This window comes from Juglans microcarpa x Juglans regia, chromosome 4D, assembly GCF_004785595.1.
Source record: "Juglans microcarpa x Juglans regia isolate MS1-56 chromosome 4D, Jm3101_v1.0, whole genome shotgun sequence".
Classification (NCBI taxonomy): domain Eukaryota; kingdom Viridiplantae; phylum Streptophyta; class Magnoliopsida; order Fagales; family Juglandaceae; genus Juglans; species Juglans microcarpa x Juglans regia.
The window spans coordinates 20,254,914-20,271,738 of NC_054600.1; the positions used below are offsets into that span (position 1 = coordinate 20,254,914).

The 16,825-nt window shown below is 38.6% G+C and overlaps 1 protein-coding gene across 1 annotated transcript; it reads left to right on the top strand.

Annotated features, from left to right (window-relative positions):
• Nucleotides 1-12,346: 12,346 nt before the first annotated feature.
• Nucleotides 12,347-13,510, top strand: LOC121259850 (transcription repressor OFP12-like). The gene has a single exon (XM_041161640.1). The coding sequence runs from the start codon at nucleotides 12,519-12,521 to the stop codon at nucleotides 13,215-13,217; it is 699 nt and encodes a 232-aa protein (XP_041017574.1). The 5' UTR covers nucleotides 12,347-12,518; the 3' UTR covers nucleotides 13,218-13,510.
• Nucleotides 13,511-16,825: the final 3,315 nt, after the last annotated feature.

Below are 16,825 nucleotides of genomic sequence, written 5' to 3' on the forward strand. Positions count from 1 at the left end.
ATTCGGACTTGATCAATGTAGTCAAAAACTACTTTAATTTTAGAGTCTCTCCTCCAAACTCTAAATATCTGGAACAAACTTCAAGGATGGAAGACAAAAATCCTTTCCCAAGTTGCAAAAATTGTTTTGATTAGAGCGGTGGCTAGTACAATCTCTTCCTATGTCATGCATACCACCCTCATACCAAAACATTTTTCTCATAAACTGGATACTCTATTCAAAAGATTTTGGTGGGGATTTGAGAATGAGGAAAAAATAAAATTCACCCCCAAAGTCTTGGAAAACCATTTGCCTTCCAAAGTCAATGGGAGGACTAGGTCTCAAACAAATGTTTGCCTTCAATTCAGCTCTTATCTCGAAATATGCATCACTCTTTCTCAACAGGTCCACCAGTCTTTAGAAAGAAGTGATCTCAAAAAAATACCTAGATTCCAAAAATTTCTTTGAAGTTTCCCCTAAGCCCTCGGATCCTGTTTCTGGAAGAGTATTCTCAAACAAAGAGAGTTTTTGAAATCTAGTGTCTGTTACCAAATTAAAAATGGAACTTTAATTAGAGTCAGGTTTGACCCATGGATCCCTACCATTCCCTCCTTCATGCCACTTCCAAATCCTAACATTTCTATCCCCATGCATAACCTTAAGGTCTCTGAACTCATTCCGGAAGCACCTAGGCGCTGGAACACTATTCTGCTAGACACTCTCACCTTGGATAATACCTCTAGGGAAATTCAGAAAATCTCCTTGGCCAACCACAACTTCCATCACATACCTGATAAAATTGAATGGCTCCATTATTCTTCAGGTATATTTTCTATAAAATCCGCCTATTTAGCAATTGCTAGGGTGAATTATTCCTCTCCTCACAATGCTCATTCCTTTAATTGGAAAGGTTTATGGAAACTGAAATTGCAAGATCGTCTGAAACTGCTTCTCTAGAAAATTATCCATAATATTCTCCTAACAAAAACTTTGATTAACAATGTCATCCCACTTGAGAAAAATCATCTGCTATGCCTTTTGTGTAAAACTGAGCCGAAAGACCTCTCTCATCTATTCCTCGCTGCACCTACTTAAGAATTTTGTGGAGACATTCCAACCGGCCTATTGACATTTCCCTTTTTGCAAATCAAAATATCTCCAACTAGATAAAAAAAAATATCATCAACCCTTTGGAGATACTCAAAATTCTTGAGATAGAGCATCAATATTTTCAAATGTTTGCTACTATTGCCATGGACAATCTTTGGTATATCAGGAATAAATTGGAGCACACCCAGTCTATCCCTACACCTCAGGGTTACGTTGAGTCAGTACACAATACTTTCAAACGGCATTCAATAGCATGGTCAAGGGAAGGCAACCAGTTAACTTCAAATGAAGAAAGACACCCAAATGAATATCATCTTAGCTCATTTGATGTTGCGGTTAGACAGCAAGGAAGCATCCTAGCAACTGTTTGCTGGAAAGACAATGTTGATATTTTATTTGTAAAAACATATCTCATACTCAGTGCAAATTCAAATATAGGAGAAGCCTTAGCAACCTTAGTAGGAATCAAAGAAGCTGAAAGTCAAATACTAGAAAAAAGTATCCTCGAAGGAGACTTATGGGTGACCATCTATGCCATCACACACTCACCTCCAATCCAAGAATGGATCATGAGCCCCATCATCAGTGATATCAAATACCACTTAACTTCATTCAAAGATTGGACTGCGATGAAAATTCATTGATCTCAAAATCAATGCGCGCATAATCTGGCGCAATAGGCAGCGGCAACGCAAGTTTTTGGAAATATCCCTCTAATACAAATCCCACCTTGTCTCTTGCATTTAAATAGTGGAAAAGATCCACCCCCACTACTTGTATAATTTCTCTTAATTCTGCTGGACTTTGTATTCCTAGACTATGGTTTAATATATCACTATCAATTTGCCAAAAAGAGAGAGAGAGAGAGAGAGACTAACCTTACAGTTTTTTATTTTTTTATTTTTTTATTTTTTACGTATTCAAGTCACACAAATACTCTTGACGAGCTGTTTGCATGGTGTGAAATATTCAAACCCATATCATATAATAACAAGCCCAAAAACACCTTAAAAGCCCAAAACATTAGTAGCACGATAACATAAAATACACAACACGATACCAATGTAGATTGAGTCAAACTTAAGTGGTGCTTAATAAGTCTCCAGCTCTCTCAGGATGAAGCTTTTCCCTCTCTCAGTAGACTGTAACCCCTACCTTTCTAGGCAAAATCTTCCATCTAAACCCGTAACCTCTACCCTCAATCTACCATTCTCACCATAACAGCTCACCTTGACCATTAAACCTCGCCTACCTTTCCAGAAACCCACCAACCATTCTACTTTTGTCATCCCCACCACATCCCCTTCTAATCTCACCAACAACTTTCCGGAAGCAGACAACTATGAAAGGCACTAAAACAGACATCGAGCAACTCATCTCCCAAACGGAATCATTGTCATGGGATGACCTCATACTTGAACCAGAACTAGATGAAGCCAAAAAAATCTCTGACCTCACTCTAGTTGGAAAGCTGATCTCAATGAAGGCTCTAAATAAACACACTTTTCAAGCGACATTCAAGGCAGTATGGAGCTTCATCTCAGGCCTAACTATTGAAGAAGATATTGGTCTCAACACCTTCCTATTCACCTTTCCAAACTCACAAGATAAAGAAAGGGTCTTCAACCAAAGACCATGGAACTTCAAAGGCTTTCACATGGTACTCAAAGAGTGGCACCCAGGCCAAAATCTGAAAGAAATCAACCTCAAGTTCTCAGTTTTTTTGGATCCAAATCCAAGGGCTGCCATTGGAGATAATGACCCTCAAAAATGCCGTCAAGATAGGTAAAGCACTTGGCAATCTGTTAGATGTAGATGAAATCTCCCTGCCTACTGTCTCAACAAAGCATTTCCTACAAATTAGGGTGGAAGTCGACATCACAAAGCCACTAATTGATGGTATCATTTACCCTCGTCTCCAAGGACTCCCAGCAAAGATCTCCTTCAAATATGAACGTCTCTTAGACTTTTGTTACATTTGTGGAAGCATTGGCCATGTCCAACACTTCTGTCCACTCTATTTTGGAAAATCTTGCCTGCCACAATATAGCCCAGAGCTTCGTGTGGAAGGCCAAGAGTCTCGTAGGATTCCCAAAAATGATGAAGTTGCTCTACATCCTGAAAATCAGGAAAAAATGCTCCTGGATAGCCATCACCGCTGCCGCCTATTCGCATTAGAGAATCTCCGTTTCATCATTCAAACTCACCTCAGGTCAACTTGAATACTCACAACAAAGGTAAAGAGAAGCTTTTCCAACAATCACCAGAAGAGGAAGATCCCACAGAGCTGGAATATCCTCAGTTGGCCATCTATGCTGGGAACAATGCAGGGTATGTTGCACTCTCTTCTTCTTCCCCATGCATGCAAACGAGGACCAACCCATGGCGCACAGTACCGAATTTCCTTCCCCCATCAACCCAAACACGTGTCACTCATCCTAATCACCAGACAACTCATTCAATGGCTGACTTAATCAGTCGTAATCCCTGAGATGCATCTGAACATCTAACACAAACCATCCAAAATGACCTCATAAATCCCAACACCTTCGGCCAAACAAACCTCCAAAGCAACTCCTTCGTCAACCATGTGGCACCAGTCAAATCCCATTTATTTCATCCCTTATCACTGCCTCTGCAGCCACCTCTCCCCTCTGAAAACACCCCTCGCCTCAAACCAACGGACGAATCGTGTCCATACCCAATGTCCCCACTCCTCGGCCCTCTAGTGCCTCAACTCACTAGGGAATACCTACCTATCTAGTCCCCCGAACCATCCATATTCAAAAAAAGAATAGCCCAATTGAACTCAAACGAAGGTCAGATCAATTATCAAGCAAACAACCCACAAATTTCCCTTCTCGTTAGCCCCTCGGGAAAAGCCTGCCTTTCATTTACCCCTCAACCCCAAAGCCCAATGTTCCAACCTCACCCTATGATCCATCAAACAAACTCAACACTTGACCCAGAAACCCAAACCCACCAAAACATTCCTCTATCCCATTTACAATCCGTAAACTGCCCCCTCTCCCAAAACATCTACCCCAACGACCTAATAATTCTAGCCCCCAGAAAGAGAAAATCTTCATCCTGTGAAAGCTCTGAGACAAACCCTCCTGAGAAAAAATGTCTCCTGTCTTCAGTTGTACCAGTGGAATCAGACGAAGTAAAAAATCTCCATGGAGCAGAAGAAGATCTAGACCAGACCAAAGATACGTCCCAGAAGATAACTCAGAAAATGCCAACCTCAAACCTGATGTCGACGACAGCCCCAAGGAAGGGAAACCCACCATGCGGAAGAAAGAAGAAGAGTAGATTCTCTCTTTACATGTGGAAGAACATAGTACCGACGGGTAACCCCTCTCAGTCCCAAGTGATGAATCTTTTTCCCCTAAATCCAATGACCACAGTGGCAGGGTCAATACTGCCACCAAGTGACCCATGAAGATTCTGTCATGGAATTGTCGAGGCATTGCTCAGCCTCGCGCAATCAGAAACCTAAGAGCAAATATCAGGATTCACAGTCCTGATTTTATCTTCCTTTCAGAAACTTTATTGTCTTCTAGTAATGTTTCACGCACTGTAAATAGCCTAGGATTTTTCCACTTTGTTCATATTGCCCCATCTGGGAAATGGGGAGGCCTTTTGTACCTGTGGCTTTCTGGTGTAAAAGTTGAAGTTATCTTTGCTGATGCTAATATAATTTCCTGTTTAGTTTACTCTGATCCTCCTCATTCTCCTTGGCTTTTAAATTCAGTTTATTGTCCCGTTAAACACTTGGAGAAACAGTATTTTTGGGACAACCTGAACAAAATTTCTGACTCTTTCTCGGGGCCAATGTTGGCTATTGGGGACTTTAATTCCATTATTAATCAGAATGAGAAATTTGGTGGTAAACCTTTTGCCTGTTCATCAACCTCAAACGGCCTCAAAAACTTTTTGGATAGAAACAGCCTCATTGATCTCAAATCCTCTGGTCCTAAATACACTTGGTCAAACAATAGGCATAGGGCTTTTAACATTCGGGAGAAATTGGATCGTGCTATCACAAACCTAGATTGGAACACTCTTTTTCCAGATGCATCTGTTTTGAACCTAACACGTGTTACATCTGATCACTCACCAATTGTTCTCAACACTTCATCTTGGAAATAAGAAAAAATCCTTCAAATTTGAGGAATTTTGGACCAGGGATCCCTCTTGTTTTGATACCATCAAACATGCCTGGAGCATCCACATCCTTGGAACCCCAAGTTTCATTTTGATTAAAAAACTCAATTCAACAAAACGAGCACTAAGACTCTGGAGCAAAACTTCCTTTGGCCATATTCAGACTGAAATCAAAACACTTTCAGATTCCCTCAATCAAATACAGTCAAAAGATCCTTCACCCGACACCATCATCTTAGAAGAAGCTTTAAAAGAAAACCTTAATGAATAACTTCGCCATGAAGAATCTCTTTGGCGTCAAAAATCCCGAGTCGCTTGGCTCACTTCTTTACATCTAAACATCAAATTCTTTCACACCTCAACCTCCATTCGAAGAAGGAATAACGCCATTGACACTCTCAAAAAACCAAATGGTGTGTGGATTACGAACCCCAACGAGATCTCCACCTTGTTTCTTGATCATTTCACTAACATGTACAAATCCACCAATCCCGAACCTCCTCTGGACCTTGACGGACTTTTCCCTCATAAAATCACAGCACAAGAAAATGAGGATCTCTGCCAAATCCCAACGGAGGAGGAAATCCTCAATATAATCAATCAAACCCCTCCCACAAAAGCACCTGGTCCAGAAGGTTTCACTGGGCTGTTTTACAAATCCTACTGGGAATTGATCAAAACGGACCTTATTGCAACCAGCCAAAATTTCTTTCAACAAGGAAAGCTTTTAAAGGAAATGAATCATACAAACATAGCCCTTGTCCCCAAAATTGATCGCCCAAATACTATCCATCATTTTCGTCCAATCAGTCTCGCAAACGTCATATACAACATCATTGCAAAAATTCTAGCCAATAAACTCAGAACGCTCTTGCCAAACATCATATCTCCCAATCAAACTGCTTTTGTTCCGGGAAGACTCATCCAAGAGAACACCATCCTTGCCCAAGAAATTTTTCATCACTTAAAAAAAAAAAAAAAGAGGAAAGCAAGGACTCATGGCCGCAAAGATTGATATGGAAAAAGCTTTTGACTACTTAGAATGGTCTTTTATTCTTAACATCTTCAAAAGCCTAGGATTTAGTCAAACTTGGATAAACTTGATACAAGAATGCCTCTCGACTGTCTCCTACTCCATCCTTCTCAATGGATCCCCTACTGGCATGATTCACCCATCCCGTGGACTCCGTCAAGGCGATCCCCTTTCCTCTTTATCCTTGCAAACGAAGTTCTTTCAAGACTTTTCATAGGGAGGAAACCTTAAACAATCTGGAGGGCATAAATATCACGAGAGGAGGTCTGAAAATCTCCCACCTTCTATTTGCGGATGATCTCATTTTCTTTGGAAAAGCATCTCTATCCACTACCTCAGCTTTCGCTCGATGCATGGCCACTTGTACTCAATGGTTTGGGCAGAAAATCAATAAAAGCAAATCCACAATCCATTTCAGCAATAACACTCTCCCGGCCACAAAAAGAGAGATAAAAGACCTTCTCAGCTTCAAAACTTGCCCAACAAAACTCAGATACCTTGGTTTGCCTCTCTTCATTGGTCACTCCAAAAGGAAATTTTCAAGGAGGCTTTAGGTAAAATTGAATCAAAACTTCAGGCATGGAAATCAAAGCTCCTTTCCCAAGCTAGTAGAACTATCTTAATCAGAACGGTGGCATCTTCCATTCCCACTTATATCATGACCACCTGCAAAATGCCAAAAGCTATCTCCTCAAAAATTGATACTCTTTTCAGAAAATTCTAGTGGAACAAAGACACAACCAGGAAAAATGGTTTTCTTCACAAAATCTTGGGATTCTTTGTGCTTACCAAAGTCTTTAGGTGGTCTAGGTCTTAAGAAATGCTCCCTTTTTAATACAGCCTTAATCTCAAAATTCGCTTGGTCCATCAAAATCTCAAAATTCGCTTGATGTCCAATTGAGACTAACTGACTCTTGGTTCTGGAAATGCCTCCTCAAACAAAGAGATTTTTTTAAATCCAGTTTCTGTTACCAAATTAATAATGGGATTTCAACAAGAGTCTGGGAAGACCCGTGGGTTCTAACCCTTCCTTCTCACATCCCTCAACCGAATCCAAATATAAAATGGACTGAGCCAAACCTGAGAGTTAATGAACTCACACTTGAAGAACCAAGGAGATGGAATACCCTCCTCCTTCAAACTCTTTTCTCAACAGATTCGGCTAAAGAAATTTCCAAAATCTCGTTATCCAACTATAATTTTTCCATAATTGAGGACAAAATCAAATGGAAACATCATTATTCTGGCATCTTCTTGGTAAAATCTGCTTATGCAGCCATGCTCCCTCCTAATAATAATCTTGTTCCCAACACTCATTGGAAGAAATTATGGAAACTCCAAATCTAGGATAGATTAAAGCTTCTCCTTTGGAAGGTCTCACAAAATATCCTACCCACTAGAGCACTCTTGAAAAGAATTGCTAACCTGGTTGAGGACCAAACTCTTTGCCCTCTGTGTCACTCTGAAGAAGAAACCATCTCTCATCTCACTCTTAGCTGTTACTACACTAGAACTCTTTGGAGACATTCCAATTGGCCTATAGACACCACAAAATTCACCCCACACCCAATCTCGGAATGGATTAGTGTCATCTTGTCTCCCTCTACATCCTTGAATATACCTGAAGAGGAGTCTCAATCTTTCCAAATTTTTGTAGCACTGGCCATTGACAATATCTGGTTTCTCCGTAATAAAGTCATCCATGAGTCTGTTAATCCCTCACACACTTGGTTAATCACAAAAGTTTCAAAATCACTCTTAGATCACAAAATAGCTTGGGAAGAAAAAAAAAATTTGACCTGTCTGTGGGAAGGCAAAACAAGCTTGCAGGCTACTACATCATTCAGTTTGACATAGCAGTCAAACCTGAAGGCACAATCACGGCAACCACCTGCTGCTCAGACCAAGGTGTCCTCCTCTTTGCAATTACAAGTCTGATTTCCAGCAAGAATCCGAACATTGGGGAGGCCACAGCTGCACTGACAAGGATCAAAGAAGCAAAATCTCGTGCATTCAGGAAAATTCACATTGAATGAGACTCGCTACAAACAATCCATGCAATTCTTGGAGAAAATCACCCAATAGATTGGGAAATGGAAGCAGTCACCAATGACATCAAATTCACTCTCACAGATTTTGAAGTTTGGTTAGCAAAAAAAATTTATCGATCCAAAAATTGATATGCGCATAACTTAGCGCAATGGGCAGCTTCCAATCATTTTTATGGAAGCCTACCCATCTCCACTATCCCACTCTACATTTTACAATTTTATAGTGGTAAAGACCCCCGTGTATTTAAGCTTGTACTTTATCAGACAATATGTATCTGTTTCCTTATTAATGCTATCTACTTTGCCGAGAAAAAAAAAATGTAGATTGAGTCATATAAAGTCAAAAACAATTGAAGAAATAATATGAGAACCAAAAAAGCTTGGAGTGCATCTTTGGACAAATGTGGTACACCCTCCAATGACAAGATTCCATAAAGTGGATGTACAATATCTTTTTTAAAAATACACCACATAACCTTAAATTTCTTAATCCTAAACAATGTACCTATAACCACCACTTTGGCTATTACTTGCTAGGGATGGCGGCGGGAATAATCACCATCAATTTGGCCGCTGCTAGGGATGGCTGGAAATTTAGCGGTAACATCCTGAGCGGTGATCGGACAACCACCCCTATTTTTTAATTTTAATTTTAATTATTTTAACTTTTAATGTTTTTAATGTAACATGGGTGTCAAAGCCCAAAAGCTTATATGCCTGTGCCCTAACCTAATCGTCTAATACAATGATCCAATCTGCTTGAACGAGCCCACATTTAGAACGGAATGGGTTTGGAAGCCCGGATTTTGAAGTCAAACTTCCTACTAATCCTATCATAATATATTATGTAATTAAAATTATATTTATAAACATAATTGTTAATTAACATGATGTTTTATAATTGAATAAAAATACCACAACTTCAAATTTCAAAATATCTGATCATAAGTAGTACTATTCCACTCGCGCGCAATGAAGGGATGGCATTGTTGGGTGTGTAAAGACATGTCCTAGCTATAGGAAAAGCATCCAATGAGATGGTGACGAGGCCAATTTTGTAGGACAATTAGGCACAGGTTTCCTGCATCGTCCACGTAGACGACATTGATCAGTCATGAACCAGCTTTGTTCTTGGGCAGTGGTCACAAGTGCAATGTCCTTTCTCTGCAATGCCTCTTCTCCATTATTAGCATCTCATGGGTGAATCGGCTCTTCCCATTATAAGTTAATAACAGACCAAAACATCCAAAATTGGGTTACTTGTCTAGTTCACTTTAACAAAATTTTTTATTTCATCTTATCCTGTATCTTTTAATCAGTATAATTTTTTTAAATTTTCATATAAAATATAATAAATAATTCAAATTTTTTAAATTTTAAAACAATAATAATATTAAAAAATAATATTCTAATAATATTTTATTCAACTTTTAACTTTTATCTCAATCCATCTCATCTGTAAAAACAAACGAGGCACTAGCTAGTTTCAAAACTGTTTCAGTCTGTGATGTTGTAGGCAACTTTCGTGGTCTGATATATAGCACATATTTGACAAAAATACTAGATAGAGTATGCAATTTTAATGTGAGTCTCATATTTATTCATTTTTTTCAAATGGAATATGTAGAATTTGCATATTCTAAGACTGTAAATATCATTTTTCTATTACAAACATTTTTTTAGCGAGATTTCATCCTATGCCAAGCAACCCTAGCCTATATGGATAAGTTATTATTATTTTTTCCCCTGTTTCCAATCACAATATGATGAGAAGTACCACGACACAAATGGAATATACAAAAATAAATTCACAAAATGATATTGTTTTATATAATCCGTTAGATCTAATATTTTATAATAAAAATAACTTCACAATTTAATGTATGTACCACGTCAAATCATATTATTTTATAGATATACTTTTATATAATTCGTTTAGAACCAAAGTATTTCTTTGATTTGATATGATTAGTACTGTGTTGATTGGCTCAACATTACCAGGGACGAAATTCTCCCCGAAAATTTTAGGGGGGAAAAAAAAAAAAAAATGAAAGGCTGCCCTGGGTGTGCTGCATGCTGAGAATGATTCAGAGTTTGCATGCATCTAATTGCCCACCAGACTTCTCATTGCTATCTGCAAAGAACATTAATTTGGTCTATTTTCAGGCCAGATTGCATCCTAATTATATTCCAGTTTTCCCGGGTGTTTCAGGTCCAACCCGGCCAGCAGCCTGATCATGAGTGATGATTATCCATAGAAGTTAAAATAGGCATATGACGCGTACCACTCAAGCGTCAGATCGAAGATGTGGAAATTTCATGGAAATAAAGAAAAGCAAATTTTACCAAGATATTGCTCGACATTATAGAATGCATGTCGTCGTGGGACCCAGTATAAGACAAGTCGTCCTTCCAGGGAGATCTTATACAAATTAACTGATAACATAATCATATATCTCTGATATATCACTTTCCTATGTATTATCGCAGATCACAGTGGACCAAGTACTATGGCCAATGCATCAATTTTTTAATTTATTCCAATATATAATGCAGAAAGCTAAAAACATTGCCTTGGTACATAGTCCACATGATTTATCTTGATTTGTGCAGTAAATGAGTGCTTTGTTTTATGGTTTTCTGGAGCCAGATAGCAGTACAGGCCATGGAAATCATGATCTGTCTGCAATCATGTTAATGATCAGTTCTTATATACTGAGATGTATATACGTACAGATAGGCTGAAAACTCTCTCCAAACACTCTTTTCCGCCTTTAACGGCATCTTTCGTCGATATATCTACAGGTTTCCATGACTAGCTAAACGGTGTCCTTTTCACAGTTATGCGTGCCAATTAAGTTATGATTACTCATCACTCCTATACTCACAAAACTTCAAAATATTGTAGCAAAGTTTAATATCTATTAAATTTTATTCTTAAGTCGGTGTATAAAATACACGATAATCATTTATATATATATAACTTAGTAAAATTTTCTTTGTAAGATTTAAATTTTAAATTTTTTTTTTCTAATCAAATTATATATAACATGTAAACGGTGTGTGACGTAATTATCTTAGAATAGCAGTACTCATCTATTTATAATGTTGAGCATGCATGCATGCTTGCAGTTCCTATCAACTTACTTGGATTGAAGAATTGACAATTAATTGTTCGTTGGTTTGAAAATGTCCTGTGCATGCATTAAGATAAATCTCAAGTAATGATGCATGCTATGAAATTCGACCATTCGATCATGACTATGATAGGTGTGCATATATAGTTATGTGGAGACAAACTTATTTCGTAGTGAGTAGCACTCTTCATTTTAAATATTTTAATCTCTACTGATCTGCTCATTAAAAGGATATTTTTTAAGTGTTTATTCATTTGCTTTCAAGGATAAAATCCAAAATTTTGAAAACCTATCGTCTAATCTCATCTCATCATTATAAGTTTTTCAAATTCTCACACAAGATAAAATAAACAATTTAACTTTTTTAAATCTTAAAATAAAATAATATTAAAAAATATATTCTAATAATATTTTATTCAATTTTTTAACTTTAATATCAATTTATCTCATCTCTAAAAACAAACGAAACTTAATTGGCCGATAAATAAAACAGCATCATGTTAAATATGTGTGATAAAATGGAGAAAAATAATGGACTATCTAAATGGGGCAACTTAATTGCTATAAACACAACACCATGCACGTTTTTTCTTTTGGGTTGTAAGCACTAAATATTAATACATTAATAGAAATGATAGTTACAGTCGTGAATACACAAACGTTACGCAATCGCTTTAAAAAAAATAGATAAATACGAGATTTATATAAAAAAATAATAATTTTTTAATTATAAATCTTAATTTTTTTTAAAATAACTGCACAACGTTTATATATTTTACAAATATATATAACATTACTCATACATTAATTATACCACGTGACCACCTACCATATGATATAGACCCCCCCCCTCTCTCTCTCTCTCTCTCTCTCTCTCAATGATCTGTAGCCAAACACGATTAACACAAATAAATAGGGCTTCACTCCTCGAATCTCTCTCATCTGTCATCCTCTCTAATTACTAATATCTCGGTCTCTTTCTCTCCTAGCTAGCTAGCTAGCTAGGCCTGTGAATCTAGCAGATCAAGACTAGTGAGGATGCCAATTAGCACACTAGGAAGAAACATCAACCTCTGTTTCATGAAGATCAAATGGCCTCCCTCACCCCAATCCCCTTCATCACAAACCCCAGATCATGATCATCATCATGACCATACATTAATACCCACCACCACCTCCACATCAACCCTCATGATTAGAAACTTTAACTCCCTCTATGACCACACCTCTGACTCCTCCTCCCCCCTCTCCGCCACTGCCTCATCCTCCTCCTATGTCGAGCCCGACCCAGATGATGACACAACCGCCACCGCCGCAGACTTCGCCTCCGCCTTTGCCTCCCACCGCTTCTTCTTCTCCTCACCTGGCCGCTCCAACTCCATTGTCGAATCCACCATTGATGAGTCGAACTTACCACCCATTATTGCAGCAGCACAAAAGCCAGAGAAGGTGTTCAACAACGGTGTGCCGGTCCCCAAGTACTCACCAGACCCCTACGCCGACTTCAGACGCTCCATGCAGGAGATGGTAGAGGCGCGTGAGCTCGTGGACGTGAAATCCAACTGGGAATTCTTGCATGAGCTTCTTTTATGCTATCTTGCGCTCAATCCTAAGAACACCCACAAGTTCATTGTGGGAGCTTTTGCGGATCTACTCGTCAGCCTCATGTCGCAGCAACCGTCCGAGGGTTATAGGCGCACAGATCCTAACCTTGCTCGTTGCTATGAAGAAGTGTGAACTTCACAACGGTTAGATTAAATTAAGGTTGGGGTTTTACTACCACCGGGCCGGGGATAAAAAGAAGACGACTTAAGACAAAGCTGCATGTACATGTAACGTGGGTACGTTGTCAGTCAGTTAATATTGATGATTAACTATATAGTTGTGGGGAACTAAGGTTGGTCCACCTTTTTAGAGTTATCTATTAATCATTTCAGACTTATCCTTCATGCATCTTTTAATACTTGCATGATTTCTTTCCATGTGACATTATATTTTGAGGCTATTTTATTTTTAAGTTCATCTTGTAATTAATGTTACCTAGATATGTAGGAAGGTAACGCGCGTATTGTTTAGGTAATTTGAGAATTGAACATTTTTAGGCATGCATGATACAAGCGACATATGCATTAACTTTTCAGTTCCATATATAAGTAAGATGTACTTACGTACAATACACATTGATTTTTCAAGTTTCAACCCCTGCCCCCACCCTCTCTCGGAATGGGATCCTCTGTCCCTTAATTGCTTGGGTAGACACTACACATTTATTGCTCCATTTTTTTATAAAAAAAAAAAAATACCTAAAAAACATGAGGCCGGCCACGTTCTGCAGGCATAGATTTAGGTTGCATTTGAGTATTGAAGTATTTTTAGATATTTTGAGAATATTAGTAAAAAAATAATAATAAAATAATAAATAATAGTAAAAAATAGATAAAAAATAATAATAAAATAATAAATAGTAATCGGGTATTCTCGGGCAAATTGCCATAGTGAAAATCTCGAAACTAAATGCTGAAGCATTTAACCAGTACTAATAATATTAAGCTCACGACTAGTCAATACTACAGCTGTGATGATTCAAAGGTTTAACGAATTAATTAAGAAATAGTATTTTTAATTAATTTTCTCCTATTCTCCTGATGAAAAGGACAATTGCATCTTCAGGAGTTTGTCACCATGCTTCATGTTTAGCAGTGGCATGCAGCTTACAATGCAGTGACAATAAAAATGGAACTTTATTCCTTACAGGAAATTTCATTGTGAAGTCTCTTTCGTTATAATTAAATTACAAGCCATATGATCGTATTTATTGCTTTTTTTTTTCTTTTTTTCTTTTTTTTTTTTTTTACATCTATCATCCAAGATTTCAATTTGTTCCTTTTCCTCCTGCCTACCAAACGACATAAAATTCCATCTTGCACAGAAAAGAACATTTCAATAGCCAGATAAAACGTACAGTACAGAAATATACATGTGAAATTAGAACTGAAAGCTCAAAATATAGCATCTAAGTTTCAAAGAACTCATGAAATCCTTTGAACTTACTGTACTAATTTTCTAAGAAGTTGATTAAGATCATTAAGCTCCACGTGATTCTGAAGTTACTGTAATTTTGTCTATTGGGAAGCCAATATATGTATGCATGGTTGGATAGTAATATTATATGTAGTATGGATACTGATGAAACTGAAACATAAACGATGATGATATACAAGTACTCAAATAATTGGCAATAATCAATAAAAGTAGTACAGAATCACTGTTTCCAAAGGACAGAATCCTAGCATCAAGACAACATTTGGATTAAAATGAAGACAAATATGAACTAATAATTTAGTACTGTCAAAACAGAGACAATATCAGGGAATCTTGATTTTGTCCCCCTTGTTTTCTAATATTTCGAAAGAGGAGTTGAGGATAAGCCCCACACGAGATTCGGTAAATGACTAGATGCCAGTAGTGATGACTTGTTTCTGCATTTGATATGGATTGTTATTGGTTTACTAATACTTGATGTCAGGGGCTTGTTTTTAAAAAGACAAAAACAAAACAACAGATCCTCATCCGAAGCATCTTCGTTCGTGTTTTGTTGGAAATTAACTTAATTCATTCGAGAAAAGTGGGTTCCAGTCTTTTCTGAATCTATGGAAAAGGGAGAGACAGTGACGCAGGACCTCCCACTACGTAAATGAAATAAATTCACAACTTTCTGGCGTCTCACCAGATTAACCCCATCTCAGGATCAAACATGTGAGAGGGTGCAGAAATTGTAGGGGCGTGCAGAAATTGGCTGACAGAATTGACAGCATGGGCAATATATGGACGTGTGATGGTCAAATACTGAAGGGCACCAACAAGAGAGCGGTAGAGAGTAGGATCCGAGAAAGGAGGACCATCAGCAGAAAGGTGGTGAGAAGCAACCATGGGGGTGTGAACAGGTTTGCTGTCAAGTAGCTGAGCTCGAGTGAGAATATCCCGTGCATATTTCAACTGACTGAGAAAGAGACCATCAGGAGTGGGCGAGGCTTCAAGACCAAGAAAATAACTGAGAGAACCCAAATCCTTGGTGGCGAACTCAGAATGAAGCTTACGAGTAAAACTGTCAAGAAGAGACGAGTTGTTGCCAGTAATAATAATATCATCAACATAAAGAAGCAAATAAATAATGTCAGACTGCTGATGAAAAACAAAGAGAGAGGTGTCAGCACGGCTGCAAGAAAAATCAAGTGTAAGGAGGAAAGAGCTGAAGCACTGAAACCAGGCACGAGGCGCTTGCTTTAGACCATAGAGAGCTTTCTGCAAGTGACAGACATGATGAGGAAAACGAGGATCAATATACCCAGGCGGCTGCTCCATATAAACATGTTCAGTAAGAGTACCATTGAGGAAAGCGTTCTTGACGTCAAGTTGCCGAAGAGGCCATTTGTTAGTCACAGCAAGAGAAAGCACAACACGGACAGTGGTAGCCTTGATAACAGGACTAAAAGTGTCAGTGTAGTCGAGACCAGGTACCTGTGTATAGCCTTTGGCAACAAGGCGAGCTTTGAGACGCTCGATGGATCCATCAGGTAAATATTTGGTCCGAAACACCCATTTAGAACCAACAATGTTGGTGTTGGCAGGGCGAGGAACCAAAACCCAAGTGCGATTTTGTTGCAAAGCTTGTACTTCTTCATCCATGGCTGCAAGCCAGGCAGGATTTTTGGCAGCAGATTTAAATCCTTTGGGCTCAATAGAGGCAAGAAGAGCAGGAAGAAGTCCAGAGGATCCCAAAATGCCAAGATTCACCGGATGCCGAGTCTTGAAAATTCCAGCTTTAGCTCGTGTAAGCATAGGATGAGAAGCCAATGGAAATGCCGGAGTAGAAGGATCTGCAATGGTCTCAGTAGTGGTCTCAGTAGTGGTCTCAGTGGAAGGTGGACTGGAAGCCGGGTGCGACAAAGAAGAACCTGCAAGAGAATCAACAGCCTGCACAGACTCATCCACAGGGTCAGTACAAAGATCACACGGGGAAGAGCCGGATTGAGGAACATGCTGGGAAGGGGGCGCGATAGAAGATGAGGGTAAGTCAGTATGAAGGAGACATGGTTCCAAGAAATTGGAAATATGGAGGGAGGATAGGGGTTGGGCTTGGGAGCTATCAAGGGAAGGGAAGTGAGTTTCATCAAATTGAGCATGTCGTGTGATATATAGCCTAGTGGTGGTGGGATCAAGGCAACGAAACCCTTTATAGGAAGGATTGTAACCTAAGAAAATGCAAGGAATACTGCGAGGGGAAAGTTTATTAGGCATATAATCACGCAAACAAGGATAAACACGACAACCAAAGGGATGAAAAT

What these genes read in the sequence shown, in the direction of transcription:
- LOC121259850 (XM_041161640.1), top strand. Translation starts at nt 12,519, where the DNA reads ATGCCAATTAGCACACTAGGAAGAAACATCAACCTCTGTTTCATGAAG.